Consider the following 17,711-nt stretch of genomic DNA (forward strand, 5'->3'; position numbering starts at 1 on the left):
TCTCAACGAAATTAGTGAATATCGGTTAAAAATTGAATACCGAAAACTCCTTTGTCCAGGCCACATTCGAGTAGCTCGTCCTCTGAGAATTAGTCCTCGCGTTTTTAAAAGGTGAAACAGTGCAGGTGGTATCATGAGGCTAGCCTGAAACGTGGCTTGCTTATCGAGCTTTTGCATCGTCTCTATTCTCACCTGCTGCGCGATGGTTGAAAGCGCGACTCGATCCGCGTGATTGCGGGCCTGTCGGTATACCTACGTACATCGTAAATACAAGCGACAACGAATCAACCGCGACTAATATCGCGGTGCAAATTTATACGCACATTTTTCGCCACATCGCATTCGGTATCGGGGTTAATTGTCGGTCTCGACTAACGAGCTTTCGGCATGCACGCACCTTGCTCGTGTAACAGATCAACCGGATATGTCTTAATGATAAACTGTATTAGACTTCCGGGTGCGCTCTTTATGCCCGAAATTTCAAACTAGACATCGCCGAACTAATCGTTTCGTGCAATGTAATTAATGTTTCCTCGATACTCACGCGTCGAACGAAAATCGGTCGCTCACGGTTTAAAAAGCACGGATTGCAAAGCGGAGTGAAATTATTCGCGGCATTTTGCCTTGTGAGGTGAGTTTCCTCGAACAGCTACCCCGAGCAACGGTGAATTTGACGCGAACATCCGGTGGCGTGACCACGAGCAGGGGTGCAGCGTCGTATCTTTGTCCTTGTGAAAAAAGGAAACAAACATGTGCTGGCAAACTTTTGCGCGTACGTGTATAACTGATTAGACCGAGAATGTGCACCGAGAATTACGTCGCCGTTTTTACAACTCTCGGCATTTCGGAGATTTTTATATTCTGATTAGGTCAAGGCCCTGACACGTACGCGGTTGATTAGACATGTTTTATCTTATTGTAGGGTGAAATAAATGTACAACCAAGGTTGTCGGATCAGAAGCAGAAACACGCTCTCTGTATTTTATAAAAAGAAAACTGCTCACAGTGATTCTAACGGTAATAAACATGATAAAAAAATGCGAACAGCGTATAGAAATTGGAGAAATTTATCGAAACGGTATCAAATTTTTATCGCGCGTTCCCCGACTCGACTTGAAGATTTCTTCACCAACTCAAGGGTGACCCACCGCTAGAAGGGTCATAGTTCAAGAAGCGAAAGGCTGCGAACAAAGGACAGTTTCGAGTCGCGTCGGCCAAGAACTGTTCCTCTCACTTTCAAATTTTCATCTTAGCTCTGTAGGTGTTCTCACGCTCGACCCTTTTCTCTTTCGCGGATATATCGGGCAGCCGGTTCGCCGAGTGGAGGGTTCGATAAATCGAAGACAGGATACGGACGTAGGTACAACGTACCAAGGTACCTACCCGCAGAATCATCCACCAACCTACGCGGTCCACGAATAGTTCTCCCCACTTGAGCAACCTTCTCGCTTCACCGAACTACCCTTCCGCGGCACGACGCGTGTGCACGCTCACGTTTTCGCCGAATGATGTATTACACACATCCACATATGGATGTGTACTACTGTGTAGGTACACGAGAGGTAAGGCAGAACAATTATTATTATCGGAGCTATGTGTTCTTGGAACATGTAGATGTACTCTGCAGGGGTACAGGTGTGTATGTATGTGTATTACCTAGGCTACACAAATATATATTCATGCCATTCATGCTGAACCTTTCGATGGAATCCAATGTGATTGGTTGGTACACACCGTGACAGGTACGGGATACGAATGATATCTACTGGCTAATCTATAGGCAAATTTATAAAATTTATGGAAAAATGCATGAAAGAAAAATCCATAAGTCAGACTATGATAATGTTTTTTTTTTTTTTTTTGTTTTTTTTTTTCGTTTGTTTAACTAGCGAGAAACAAAAATCAAGAAGAATATTACGCATGCGCCGGCTAGATGCACAATGCGTCAGGATTCGGTTAGTCGACCTTTGTCGAATTCGACTTTTGACTTTCGTCGGCTCCTGATGGAAACAGAGAGAACGGGCGGGCCGTCGTCGGCCGTCATCCCCGGACACGCGGCTCAGTGCTATGTCGGAGGCCCTGGTGTATAGTATAATTAATTATTTGACATAATCCAGGAGGCGAATGAACAGAAATTATTTAATTGAAACATAAATGAATTGGCGAAATTAAACGTTCCACGTACAGGTGTTTTGTACGCGTATACGAATGTATATAAATTATTCGCATGCCTGTTTACACGCTATACAAATTCGCATACGCTGCATATTCAAATATGTATACATATAATATATATATATATATATATATATATATGTACATACATACGGATATCTATCATACATATTATACCTATATGTACATGTATGTGTATGCATATATATATGAATAAAATAAAGAGTATAAGAGTGGTGTGGCGGGACGTTCAGTTTTGACAAGGCGCAACGTCTTTTCCTTTCCATGCTCTCTCCATCGACAGCTAATAGATCGCCGTAGGGCTTAAAACTTGCGTTAAACGTGCGCAAAAACTTGACGCTATAACATACATTAGAGGCAAACTTGCAGGCAAAGAGCGTCGCTTAAACAGACAAACTCGCTACGCTGCCTCTGTGCAGTAAATTGTAATTAACGCAGTTTACGCTCTGCTACGGGGTCGATCGAGCCGCGTTTTCCCTCAAACTTCGTAGGTACTCGCCCGAAGAAAAGAGCCATAGCACAAGAGCCAAGGGCGAAGAGTAAAGACCAAAGCCGGAGGCGGAGGGGGAGGGGGAGGTGAAGCCGGATCGGGGTGGCTTTGAAACCGAGACGATATCGGCTTGATCCACTTTTACCTCTCGCGGTCATAATTCCTTTACAACAATTTGCGGTCGTCCTTATTACCGGAACAATCGCGAGCTTTCGTCCGCGAATCCTCCTCCTCATCCTCCCTTTCCCCACCCCCACCCCCACCCCCACCTTCACCTTCACCTTCGACCCGGTACCTCTCCTACCATCGTAGAACGACGTTTACGCCTCGGTCAAAACTGTCGTGATAAGTAGATAAGAGCGGAGGCCCCCGTAACCGAATCGTGTGAAAATCTCACACGTTTCATTTTCTTGTCTTTTATTTTTATGTAATTTTGTTTTCTTATCGTAAAACGCGGACGGAATCGCGAATATTCTTTTACCGTGTACACACAAATACAGGAGGCCGGACTTGTTCTGGAAATATTTTCCTACACAGTACCTACAATACATACTTATCTACATATATATACATACTCGACGTTTTGAGTTTGTGATGTATGCATGTACGTAACACTCCGAAATGGCTCTGTCGTTTCGTACTGCAGGAAAGCGGGGCGTGCAGGCGATAATAAATTAGCAAATTTAGTTTAAGACGTATTATAGGTGTCGAGTGCAGGCAGAGAAGGAGACCCGCTTGCCTTGCTCTCCGCTGGAGTGCGGTAATTGAACTCATATTTCCAGAAAAGTCGGACTTTTTCGCGCGCCATTGCAGACTCTCAGCGACGTCACGTCGTTGCTCTATTTTTCCTAAACAACGTCGTTGTGCAAGGGTTTCCCTTTTTTTTCACACACACACGAACAAGCCACTAGTCGATAATTTTGGGTAAGTTTTTTCTTCTCGTGTGATCTTTCAACGCCAAGAAACTCTCAAACTACTGCACGATCACATCATATACGATTCGATTTCATAGACGTTTGCAGAATTGAATTGTTAATATGATCAGTAGTAATAAGTATAAAACAAAAACGCGTCATGTAAACAAATTAGATTCTATTTTATTGGCACTTCGACATTGCGATGAATAAAAAAATTAATTAAACAAAGCTGGGAAACTCAGAGCGGCGGCGTTCGGCTGCGAGTAGTAAAAGTCAGCGCATGGTCAGCCGCGTGTAACATATCGAATATCATCCGTACACACGTTTGTCTTAGCTACTTGCGTGTTACTTATTTAAACATAATTTATGTACAACGGTCCGACGATCGTTATTTTTCTAATCTGTATAATGTATGCGTAGGATTATACGCTTATTTATAGACTGGCGTTGCATTGTAAGTATTACGCGCTATGTATTAATACATTTATATATACTTCGTGCCACACGTCGCCGTATATCAGGCGTGATCAGTGACGTCACGTTGTACAGTGATGCCTGATGGTAAGCTTGTTTAATGGTGCTCTTGGCTGCACACTGTGCTGCGAAAATAGTACACTCACGCCGAAAGAAAAATTCATATACATATATATTATGTATGTATAATAAACGGAAAATAACAATAGAGGAGAGATAGACAGATAGAAGAGATACGTAGAGAGAGGCAGACAATATATATCTATAGGAGTTAGAGACAGAGAGTTTGATCGATTCGTATGTAAACCTGGGTGTGAATACCTCTTGTTCATTAGTGGCTGGTGTACAGAGATATTTTTACCGACGGTTGAGTCTTGACATTCTTTAAACTTGCTATTGAAAAACCGTTACACTAGTGTAATGGTTCTCTGAATGTTTAACGGAGAATCATTCAACCATTCGTTTATTCTGTGAGAAAATATATGTTTTTTCCAGTCTCAAAATCGGGGACGGGAGCTTGCAAGAAGGATATATATATATATATATATATATGTATAATACGGGGATAGGAAAAGTCGGGGAAAAGACAGATAAAACCGCATGGTTACCACCAGGCGAGTAAATTCGAGTGAGATTTTTGGAATCCTGCAAGGATTTTAGACTTTTGTAGATATTTTATCCCGCTCTATTACACGTGGAAAATGTGACCCGATCGAGATGATAAGATGTTGTAGGAAATCAGTTTAGAAGTTTCTTTGTCAGGTTGGATCAGCGTTTTCATCAACCACGATACGGATTTATAAGTATGGTCAATCGTTGTTGTTTCAATAATGGATTTTAATCACGTTTTGCGTACTTCTTTTCAGAAAATCAACTTTTAAAACTGGAAGATCACGATCAAAGCAGGAGTGAAAACCGGCTTTACATAGACTTCGTAATTGCGTGTTAAATTATCATTATAATATATCCGAGAATATTCCTTACGGACGGGGTGGGAAGTTTTAACTTTTTTAATAACGCTCAGCCCCATTAACCTTCGGGTATTTATTTTTCAGGAACTGATTTCCATTGAAATTCAAAGCCCTTTACGGACTCTGCTTTTTATGCCCGTTGATTCTTATCGAGAAATACAATCGTGCAACATTCGCGTTGTTCAATTATTCTCCCCGGACTTTCCTGCACGACGTTGAAAATTTTCGTTTTCTTTTTCTCTCTGTTTTTTTTTTTTTTGTTTCTATTCTTTTGTTTTTGGTTTTCATACTCAATAATGATCGGAATCGCAATTGTTCTCTGAGAGTACTTTGAAAATTTATTCGAAAACAAGAGAGATAAATCGAAACGGAACCGTTTGATAGAAAATGAAAAAGAAATTTAAAAAAATAAAAAAAATCACGTTTCGTACGACACAGCGAGTGGTCGGGTATCTTTTTTTGTCACGAATACAAAAGGCACTGAGGCGATTGAATAGCAGTTAGATATAACGGGGCGATAAGAACACGATCGACCCTCGAGCACCGGCGGTTGTGTGATAATTAAAGAGGCAGGTAAAATAGGTCAGGTACAAGGGTGTTATCTTTTATTGCCGGATAACTCGAGTGCCATTTATGCCTTATAATTGCAAGTTTGAATGTGAGCCGATGTGCGCAGCAGCAGCAGCAGTCTACGCCTTCGTATACATTACAAACCCCTGCAGGAAGCTAGTGTAGGTATGTTAAGTAGGTCGGATCGTCTCATTTCGTAAGTCGGGACGGAAACGAACTGCGTTCACATGAATGGGAATTTTTCAAGTAGGCTTTTCAATTACCGCCAAAGGGTGGCGTCACTGAAAAGGCCAGTTTTTCTATTTCCGATTCTAGTCGTGTTTGCTTGCGGAAAAAATGTTGAACGGGGTTAAATTTCTTTCAGATACGAAACGAAAAATTGACTTTATCGTTATTAGCCGCTGTAACCGACCGACGCCGCGATCACTCCTGCAGAGATTCATAATTTATTGGTTGGAAAATTTATCGCGATTCGCATTGGATATCGACGATGTATGCGATGTGTGTTATTTCAATATTCGGTGTAAAATCAAAGCCGATTTATAACCGGCAACCGGATCGAGCTGTTTGTACGATTTTACTTCGATTATATTGCATGACGCGTTATTCGAAATCGGAACGCGTATTTGCCGCGAGATTATAACCGGGATCGGGTTAAACGTGTTAATGTTGGCTTCGTTGGGTGTCGAGTGTATTATTTGCAAAGCAATGACTGCTGAATATACGGGCGTATAAAAGTTGTTAACAAAAACGGGTACGTCGTAGTCGCTGATCCGTTAAGACGATCGCTAATATTTTCTTTCCCCGAGAATCACATTTCCGTGTCTGTACATCGGTTGGGTCAGAGGTCATTACTTACAGCTCTCAATCTCGATATGGCAGAGCTGTCGGTCCATCGGAAAATATTGCAGGTTCATTGGACACGAGGCGGTGATGGTTAAACTGCAACAGACACAAAGCTTTATTAGATTTTCCGTGGAGCAAGATATGCGAATAATAGATGAAAGCCCAGTGACCCGCGTCTCTGTCGCTTTACTCTTGCAAAGAGTGACTGACGTCTATTCACTAAAAAAGTCAATTCCAACGTATCGGAAATGCTCACGCAACCGTCTTACAAGTATAAGTAAAACGCACCTTACACACTGCGATCGTTCGTATTAATTAAGTAAATAAACAATCTGCAGAAATTCGGCTCCGTATATGCACGTCTATGTATAACGTATGTGCAGATGTATTTATTCCACATATTTGCGGTAGTGACGATTTATTGATTGCGAGTGTAAATTACACGCGACACATTAATGAACACGAAAGCGTGCTGCCCTGGTGAAATCCCATCTCCCGGTACACATCGTAATCCAATGTTTGACGTATCACGTTGAGCGTATTTGTTCCTGACACACAACCGGCCGGGTACCTATATATATATATATATATATGATATGTATATATATCATCTATCTACCTACCCTGCACCTACCTGTGTGTTGGGCAAAGAACGACTCTCAGCCCATCAGCGCTTATTAAAGCATGCGCGTTGCAGCGCTATGCAGATAATCACGGTGCGCTTCTATATCGTACGTGTATACTTATGTATATGTATGTGTATATATATTATATATTTCTATATGCCCGAGTGTGACGTTGGAGCGCAAAACTCGTAGAGTAATTATTATTTTCGTCTCCCATTTGGAATCCCGTCTGGCGTTGCAAATAACCCCGGATTATAATAGGCCTCCAGTTATTTTATTTACTCTGCAGATTATTATAACTGGTGAGCTTATACGCTTTATCTGTCCTACTGTAGTGGAAATTTCATATTTATCGTCGATGCACAGCTCGGGTCATGGGGCCATTGTGGAATTGTGGTTAACATATTATAATTGCAGGATTGAGTGTAACTGATGTTACTGGAAAATTCATGGTATGTAATATATAATAAGTGGTGATAAATTACTTTGCGTAAACGGTTTGCGTTTTATGAATACAGACACGTGTATATCTATATTGAATACAATACTCGCGGTGAATTCCCATGCATTATACAATCATCTGTATATAAGGTATAATGCGAATGAAATGAAACGAAGCAGTCCCGAGAGTTGATATGGCCGATGATACTCGACTTGGGAGTTTAACATTCGTTACAGATCTCGGAATATCCCGTTGAATAATCCAACGATTTTGTGCTCGATTTTTGAAGTGCTCGCAGCAGCCGAGGGAGCGAAAGGTCAGGGGGACGATGATACCTACTCTTATTTACAGGAGCACTTAAAGCCGCGAATCGAAATCGGTAACGAACGTTAAACGGACAGTAATGGGCTGCGGGCGAAACGGGGAAGTCCCGATCAACCGTTTTATCGGGTTTCCGTTTTGTCGTTGAACATCCGCTGCGCCCTCCAAAAAACGCAAGGCGTATATACGATCAGCGCAGTCCTGCGATTCATTCGACTCGTTATTGATTCCGTGCAAATGTTTGCATCCGCGCAACCCTACGGACTGCCGGTGATTTTGCTGTCAGTCTGGCGCGAATGAGCCTCGAAGTTCACCCAGCCACACACTTTTTCAAACGCGAGCCATTTTCAGCTTCGCTTCGTATGGGAACATATCGCGTGTCTGATGAATAAGGTCGCAACCGGCAAAGATGCGATTTCAGTTATCATTGTTTTTTCTTTACCAATCGCTCTGAAAATGATATCCTGCACGGGGATTTTACTTCGATGTTGTCGCTATCGGAATCGATGGTAGAAGTTTTTCCGTTCGCGGGTGAAAATCGCCGGGCGTCTCATTAAAGAAACGAGCGTGCGGAAAAAGGTTGGGTCGTCATATACGAGCTTCGAGGTGGCTTTCGAAAATCTAGTCTTCGGTGGTGCTTTTAATTAATCTCGCGAGCGTGTGTAACGAGTAATTAAAAATACCGGGAGAAAACACACGTTCACTGTGCCAGCTGCATCGGCATCGCAGGAATACGAACGTCGGACAAACTCACGTCACATCTAACGAGCTTTAAAGTTGGGGGGTAGGGGAAGGGGAAGCGCGGAAGCAGAGTTGGTAAAAATACTCTTTTGACCATCACCTGTCAAAAAAAGTGTCAACTCAGGAAATGAGAAAGCGAAGTGGGTCGAAACTATCGGCGCAAGGAGATCTCGCAATCTTGTAAAGTCGAGAATCCCGGTCAACGTTCCTGCAAGGATGATTTCATTTGACCGGTTTTACCTTTCTTAATAGTCACAAATGCAAGCCTTTCGAATCTCGATGATTGAATACAAGGATTTCCCTAGCAGACTAGCGAAGCTGTGCATAGTTAACTCGGACTCGCGAGGGTAACATTCATCATGCAAAGACTGCCGAGACAGGAACAGGATAGCCGTGTAGGTAAAGAAATAAGGATGAAGAAGGTTCGAGTGGTTGCTGGGATGGGAATCGCAGTTTTGATGAATTGCGGGGAAAATCTGAGGGATGATTTTTGCCGCGGTTGATCCGGCGGAATCCATACAGCGCGCGGGCGAGGCAACGAAATAATAAAACATCCTCTCATCCTTGAAAGGATATCGCGTTATATATGTATACGTATAAGGTACAGGCGCGGGCAAGTGGCTAGTTAAGATGAAATATCCGAGTTCCACGGCTGTAAAGTGCCGAGTGTAGACATATAGCGCGCACATTCTTGACCGAGTCTCGGAAGGATCGCCGGGCAAATTTGCAAATGGAATTTCGGAATAAATAACGTCCGACGGACAAACGCGAAGTCTCGGAATAAATTTTCCAGCACATTTTGAAACGTAGGTACTTGAGCTGTAAGTGTGTAAAACGCAGATTTTTCCCTGCAGGCAAAAATTTTATCCGCGTAAAATCGCGACTCGCCGTGCTTCGCTAAAATCCATCATCAATGCTTCGGTCTCGGACGGCGAGTGACGAGTCGCTTTTGGGTCACCAGACGAAAGAGAAAAACCGACTGACGTCCAGGTCACGAATACTCGCCATAGGATTATTCAAATAAGCTTCGTCATGTATAACGTTCGTCAGTTTATTCGCGAGCCAAGGTTCGGCGCTACTTCGGTGCATCGCGAGTCTTTTCGGGGACGATGGAAGCTTTTCCAACGGCATGGCGTGGCGTGAGGGGCAGCGAACGAGCCTCGGACGACGATGGGAGATAAGAAGCGATGTTTTTGCGAACCAAAGACCGAATAAAAACGTCGAAAAAGCAACCGCCTAAGCGAGTAACGGCCTCGACGCACGCCAACGCAAGCTCTATTTAGCTTTACGTTTCTTTCTGCATCCCCAGCCTTTTATTCCCCGTATATACACGTCCATTAGCTACTCGTTCACGATACCCCACCTACATTAAGTTATTGCGTCAGGCCAGCTCAGAAGGGAGACCGTTGACGGTTTTATTTATAACTGTCCCTCGGAAGGAGTCTTCGTCCTGATATTAAACCGGCAACTTCGTACTTTGTAAGTCTCTCTGCAACTTTCGACGCGTTACGGATCGTCCGAGAAAGAATCTCGCCTCATCGTCAGTCGTTGTTTACCGCGTGACAGGCGAATGAAGGGGTGAAAGAGACGAAAACTTGACCCAACGAAAGTGCGGATAGATTTTCAACGAACCAGTCTAATTTTCATTTCACCGGGTCGCAAAGCTACGGAGACGTAAAATATGTACCGAGGTCTTCCTCCCCCGCCGCCGTTAGATCCGAGAGATTTGCTTTAATCTCTGTGTAGTTGCAGGATTTGAGAAAGCTATAATCAAGCAAAACGAAAGGGATTATACCCACCCCTGGCAGCTCTTTAACTGAAAAGTACATCTTTGATCTTCCCCAGCGTCAGAGCTGCGGGAGAGTTCGTCTCGAATATGTCGCGGTGGCAAAGCTCCGGTCGAGTCACTCACTCCCCCAAAGTTGTTGACGCTCGAACGTGTAACTCGGCGTAAGCCTCGAGGGCAACTAATATCGAACAAAAAAATTCCGCCCCTTCGCAAGGGAGGTCGTGACGTCACGTGTCTCTCTCATCTCGGGTGCAGATGACGATGTTCTTCGCACCGACGCCGCTCCGCGACGCGAGAAAAATTCTCCCCGATCGCGTTAATTTTCCCCGGATCCGACGATCCTTGGAATCTGGTACCAGTGACGTCACGGCCTCGATCTCGATGCTTCCGAAGTTACTCTTGTTATTATCGTTTCCTCTCACCCCCCCGCGAGCTCTGCGTATAACGTTCTTTCATTTTCGGCAGCAGAACGGCCGAGACGCTCACTCCCAGCGGGGGCTCAAGTGTTTTCGTATTAACGTCACGGCTATATTCAGAAGCCATGCATATCTAACTTGTATAACGGTTCTCACGGCGAGGCGCGGAATAGGCTGGCTCTACGTGCGTTAGTTCGTTGTCGCTAATGTGACGAGAGACCCCGTCGCATAGTCTTGAGCCACCGCGGATATTCTCCTCCCTTTGCAACGCAGCTTAATTACATATATATATATATATATATATATATATATATATATATATATATATATATATATATATATATATATATATATATTGTTTGGAAAACGGTAATATTTTTACGTCCGCTGTTACTCACCGTATGCTTCTTGTGATGCTGCCCGAGTAATGGATGCGAATGAACTCGTTGCTGGTTGTTGCGATGTGGAAGTAGGACTGTTTCTCGTTTACGAAAAACGTGTCCGGTACCCATATGTTTTTTATGAACTCCGAACCGACGCTCAGCGTCTCGACTTCCTCCCATTTGCTGAACGCTAGTCGTGGATCTTTCCAGAATTGCCGGAAGTAAAAATCCAACGTAAAGTCCTACGCGACACAGGGGAAAGAAAATGCAAGGCGTTAGACATGTTTCGAAAGAAATAGTCTTTCTTGTTTTTTTTTCTTCTTTCTTTTTGCTTTTTTATACTTTCACGCTGGAATGATACGCCAAGGTGGTTATATCGATGATTCGAGTAAAGAAAATATTTTCAAGGTGGAAGCAGTGGAAAAGCAGCTCTCTACACGCTATATGATAGATGTGATATAACCACCTTGAGCTGCGGTAGTCATCACATAAATTAACATATGCATGTATTCTAAAATCATGACTCTATAAAATGATTCAGAGATTTGTATAAACATGTGCAGGCAAATAAGATTCACGCTAGGAAAACCAGAAACTAAACGATAAGAAAAAAATCTAAACAAAACACAAAGGGGATGAGAATTAAATATCTATGAGAAGTAAGCAGTATGCCAGACGATGAAAATCTCTAAACAAAATTACGAAGTGTGGAAATATAGCTACTTATGGCAAGTCACCGACGTCATCATCTCCACTCGGGCAAACCGATGTCTTTGGTTTTTCGACTTTCTCATCGAAAAAAGCGCAATTCTGATCTTCTCGTGTTCCGGAGGCAGTTCTGTTCTTCCCACTATGAAACCAGACTCGACTTACAATGAATTAATCGACAGCGAAGCTTTTCCCGGCAACGAATACCGCTTTCTGAAATAATATTACGCCTCTCGAAGTGAGCATGTCCGTCCGTAGACACACGAGAACAAAGATGGCAGCCGTTGCGCTTGCTTTTAGCAGGCAGTAAGTAAGGAAAGGGCGCGGGGTTCGGGGGTGCGGATATGGCGTGGGCCAGCAGGTCGAGTGGCGGCACCCTTTACGCCGTTGCATCGTCTTAGGGCAAAGTGGCGGTAAGAGTTAACGTCGCGGGCTCGTAAGTCTGGCACTTAGATAGCTTTAGTTGGCTATTTGGAAGGCGGGCGAGTGCATACACGTGGATAAATGCATGTGTGACGTTATGTGCATGTATACTCTCTCTTACGTTACACTTCGAAAGGACCGCCGCAGAGTTTCACCCTGCAGGTGCTTCAAGTGCCGGTTGTCTGTGGGTGGCGTTTCCTCCCTTTTCGCCCTCCTCTAAGTACATATAACATGACGTACCGCCTGGTATAACCGCGAGAAATTCTACGCCACGTATAATTTAACTAAACGATCAGCGCGCGTCTTTAATCCCCATGATACTAATTTTAACGGACGCCTTTATCGCTACTTCGCATCGTTTTAGGGCCAGTTAATCTTCCGCTTCTCTCTCTCTCTATCTTTCTCTCTGTCTCTCTGTCTCCCCGTGTCTATGTGTTTTTCCTGCGCTCCGTGTTTCCGTTTCCATTTATGCGTTGTTACGGGTTCTTTTCTAGTCACGTATGTATGTGTATATCGAATGGTGTGTACAATTGTAAAAACCAACGGATGATCGAATTCGCGTTCACGTTTGCTAGGCCCACTGTGTATACTTGGATAATGTGGTCAATCGGAGTGGTCGAAGCGGTGGATTATCGGTACACGGACTGGAAACAAGAAATCGTGCGTGATCCTCGACGGAAAGCTTCGCGTTTTGTACGACAATTTATCTTTATCTCTAACGATTATTGTTACGACTGCCATCAACGCGATGTATACAAGATCGATCAGTTTTGCGGTATCTTCTATAACTACCTGCGTTCGTCGCAGCAGAGTTTATGCGAAAAATCAAAGACTTTTTTGGTCTGATCGAGCGTAAAAATTTGCAGAAGAGAATTGAAAAATTAAAGAGGTAAAAAAGAGAAAAAAGTAAACATAATGCGTCAACGAAATGGTGAGCCAAGGGAGTCAATTTTCGAAATTATATTGATGCGATGTTGTGATTGACGATGAAGTCGTGCCTCGAGGCATCTATTCGGGTAGAGACGCGAACAGGGGTGCAGACTGAGGGAGCGGGAGGGAGGAAAACGGGTGAGAAACAGCGGGAACGTTACGTTGGTAGTATCCTGCCGAGATGGGCATACAGAGTGAATTCCCAGGGTTAGTTACAAAGTGCTACATTATACATGAGCATGCCAAGCCGTGCACTCATGCACTTTTCACCGTCGTTGCAAACCAACCATTCGATGCTTTTATGGTATACATGTAACCAGTGCTCAACACACTATGCTTTCCCGCATGCTTTCCACTCCAGGTCTTATTTTTCATGTAAATACAACAGCGAGGAAAAGTAATATCACTTCAATCACATACACTTATTTTGTTGAAATTACTTGACGAGTTTGTTGATTTCTTTTTGTTCAATCAATTTCACTCAAATTTCAAAGCAGATTAATATATGTATATTGTATATCCTTGCACTTGTCACGTATACTGGTGTGAAAATTTTGTATTACCGAGCGAATATTACTGACGGAAATAAAATGCTTGACCGCAACGTCCGTCGGGAATTAACTTTTAGGGAGGATAATCGGAGGTGTTGCCTAATTTTCAGAAGCGATGATCCTGTCATAGGCGGCTAATTTACAACGAGCCAGGCGAATGGCGTGGTCTTTACTCTTTGGCAACTTTTGTGGTCTGGGATTGTAGGTACAAGGGGAATCGTTCTCCTACCCCTCTAAGCGAAGCTTTTAGGCTCAAGTTAAAGCTCATCGCTCAAAACGTGGCCAGAGGCAAAGAGCGCGATATACATATACATTATTTTTTACGTTTTATTTCACAGCCTTCTACATTGAGCGCGAGCTCTCTGCTGCATATAGTCAGTCAAAGTCATTCAACTATTTCTCTCTTCTACAAAACTATCCCCGCTTTCAGCGACAAATCTCTTCTATATAGATGCAATATATTATATGCAGGTATTTACATGTATGTACCTACGTATTTATGAAAGCCGATCGTTACACAGAATCGGATGCGTTTATAAATTTCCACTTACTTCGTCCCATCGTAGTTTTGCACACGTCCCTTATTCCGGCTTTACGCCAAGTAGAAAGGTGAATGTAGAAAAGTTTGATAATTAGTAGCAGGCTTGCGAGAGAAATTTGTATTATTTTTTTTTTTTTTTACTTTCCTCTCAAGCCGGGAAAGACAAATCAAGGCACAAAGATACGCAGGTAAATATTCGCAAAACCTTGAGCTCTGTAATTGCATCTTTGCAACCTTTTGCGGTGCAGTCTTGTGCGTAAGCGCGGCAAAACTGGAGCGTAATAACGCGTTACTCATCCCTGACAAGTTCTTTCCGGGTTCCTCGTGAAAGAAAACCCTTTTTAGTGAAATCCAAGCTTATCCTTCTCTTTCCCGCGAGCTTTACGCGTCGATGAAATTTTATGGAGCTTGGAACTCGGATTATTTGTGCTAAAGTTTATTATTATTATTATTATTATTATTACGTATTTTTTTTTACTTTTTCACGAATAAGAGGAGGGTCCTTGAGATTCAAAAAGAAGGAAACTTGAGGAAAATGCGTATACGTGAAATATGCCATACTGAATTTCTCGGTGAAGCATTCGAGCGTGGCTTTCAAGGCGGCGCGTCATAGGCTCCCCGTCTAATTATTATTATCGGCTCGAAGACACCGATTCTTCTTCGTCGTCGTCGTTTCCAGTATATCTCTGCAGGCTCTTTTATCCACCCAGTGACGACGATATGCTCCAGTAATGAAATAAGAATCTTCTCGAACACGGCTGCAGGATAAAGGGGATTTTTTTTTTTTTTTGGCGCCTTTGTACATTTTACACCGTTTGATATTTTTATAACGGTACATTTAATTTTCTCTCTCCGTCAAAGAAGCAATAGCAGCAGCAGCAGCGAGTCTTGTCTTGCTTTGTCTTCCTTTCTTAGAACTAGATATGAAATACTATATTTTTGTTATCCAAAAGTAAGAACGAGTCTTTTGCATCACGCTTTCATCATTCCTTCCTAGTCGAGTAATTCGTCTCCGTACGGAGAATCGACGTAGTCCATCTGCATAAAGACTCTCAAGTTCCAGCTGCACTTCTTCGAGGACGACTCGATGAGGATCTCTCGATTTCCGGCCGGGAAAGTGCTGCTGCAGGATGTCGTAGCTTCGCTGTTGAATGGCCAGGACTGCAGGAGCTCTGCGAATGATGGGTGGACACGGTAAACTCTTGATATCTACATTTCGAAGCGGGTCGGTACTGTTTCAAGTGGTACATTGGCGGGAGCCGGTTGCCGAGGACACGTCCAGGTGATAACTCTTCCGGATGTTGTCGGGCGGTTTTGGGTCCGACTGGGAATCCGCTGGCCTGCTTGGCGCCAATCCAGGCGCAGTGCGACCGCTTGCCTCGTCTTATACCCGGCTGGAAGTCTACTCGACTCGAATCCGAGGTTTCCCACACGGAGACAAAATTTCCCGCCTTACCACACCCGTTATCGCCGTATTACGCCAGCGGATAGGACCCACTTATACCCGAGCCTCGAGGCTCTCCTTAGATTCTGTGAATAAAACCGAAGCTGCACCCTCGAGCTGACGGGTCGGGAAACGGAAGTCGAAGGCTGCCGGGGAGGGAAAAGAATGGAGTGGATTCCGGAATGACCGGACCGACTGGAATCACCGGAACGTACGCATTTCTCATCGATCCTCTTTCTCGACCCCGACTTTCCGAGGCTCGCGAGGTCGGTTCGCTGTTCTTTTACGTGGCGTTGGTTCCGATCTCGCGAACTCTGCTGAGGCGTGTAAGAAAAATGAATAAACGAGTAAAAGCAAAAACGACACGCGGAAAAAAGGTACGAATACAGAAACGTTTGTCTGAAGCGCCGAATGTGAGCACTTTGAGGTACGTACGTTGGATTGGAAAAGTAAAGGACGAAGATAGGGTTGTGGAATACGAGGTGAAGGGGTCTGGAGGACACGGGCCAAGTGGGGCGCTACTAGTGAAGGGAAAGAGGGCGAGCGGAGCTTCGAGGGGGGCGCGGTGGCGTCGATGTAACCTGTCCGTTTGTAAATACGCGAAACGCTACGGCGACGAGGGGAGGAAAAGGCTCAGGGGAAAAGGGAGAGTGAAGTGTACTCGGGTGGAGGAACGACAAGGGGACGATGAGGGGTTCGGGACGTGAGGAAAAGAGAGAGATTATGAACGGCGGCGGGGATCGATGCCGAGGGTGGTTGCACGTCGGGCGGAACTCTTCGGAATTCCGGCTCCTGGATTCTACCATAGACACTCTTAACCACGGAGCAGCTTGCGATGGATCCTGAGTCCTGGAGGAGCACGCGAGGAACTAACAGAATGCGTCTCTCGTACGTTAAAGATGGTTGAACGAATGTCGTGCGGCAATGAGACGCGCGATTCTCTTTTTGTCTGGCTATACTGCAGTGCTTGACTCTTCACTTTTCACCCCTCACTTGTATCCCAATTCTGTAGTTATACGAGCAAGAGTAAGAGTAAGAATATGAGGGAAATCCTCTTCGTTGACGCGCTTAGTCGAAATCGGAAATCATTCGATGGGTGGATCCATCGCGCTTAGAATGAGCCGATCACGTATGTACCCTTCGGGAATCGTCTCAGCGCGGATGAGAGCAAAGGATTCTGTGTATGGGCGTGGTTCGGTACCTTATACTCGGTGGGACCTAAATTCGATCGACCTCGAAGCCTTACAGCCCCAGGTTATCATTGTACGGTGCATGACGGCTCCTTTGCCATATTCTCGCAGCACGTTTCCGTAATTGGTTTCCAAATGTGCCAGCTCTGGCAAGTTTCTCGAGTTTCTGCTTTCTCCTTTGCACTGTTGCACTTCACTTTTATTATATTGTTTAATCTTTAAGAAACTCGTTCGTTTTTCGTCACGTCTTAACTAATGTTATACTACTACTAATGGCTAAAGGGCGTTGATACCTTAATGTGTAAAAATACGTTTGTTAAACGGCGGAGAAATATCGTAGAATTGACGATGTAACAAACATATTGCAAAGATTTTTGGTAATCGGAAAGTAGTGTAAGTAACGATTACAATTTAAGATTAACCGATGAATCTATATACCTTGGATGACTATAACGTGTGAATGAAAGTATACGGGAGGCACATTGCAGGCAAATTTCAGGCACGTAAAGCACATCAGGCAGAAGCAGGCAGGCATTCAAAGGTCTACGTATATACATATATACATATGGGTAGCCCTCGTGAAAAATATACTGAAAGCCGACACGACGAGTCGTCTTTGGATTGACTCGGTCTGGCTCTGGTATGTGACCGCTTTATCCCTCGGTAAGAGAAAACTAGAATGAGAGAAAGAAACAACAGAGAAAGCCATCGAGGAGCATGAACTTGATAATGATAATAGAAG

The 17,711-nt window shown here is 43.9% G+C and overlaps 1 protein-coding gene across 5 annotated transcripts in view; it reads right to left on the minus strand.

Annotated features, from left to right (window-relative positions):
• Positions 1-17,711, minus strand: part of LOC124405540 (gamma-aminobutyric acid receptor subunit beta) — an 82,377-nt gene that overhangs the window by 17,353 nt on the left and 47,313 nt on the right. For all 5 annotated transcript variants that reach the window (XM_046880526.1, XM_046880527.1, XM_046880524.1 and 2 more), the window contains exons 4-5: positions 11,198-11,424; positions 6,478-6,560 (exon numbers count right to left, since the gene is read on the minus strand). In XM_046880526.1, the coding sequence (XP_046736482.1) occupies positions 6,478-6,560; positions 11,198-11,424 (310 nt within the window). The remainder of the gene's footprint in view (positions 1-6,477; positions 6,561-11,197; positions 11,425-17,711) is intronic.

The sequence above is a fragment of the Diprion similis genome, chromosome 4 (assembly GCF_021155765.1).
Source record: "Diprion similis isolate iyDipSimi1 chromosome 4, iyDipSimi1.1, whole genome shotgun sequence".
In the NCBI taxonomy this organism is placed as follows: domain Eukaryota; kingdom Metazoa; phylum Arthropoda; class Insecta; order Hymenoptera; family Diprionidae; genus Diprion; species Diprion similis.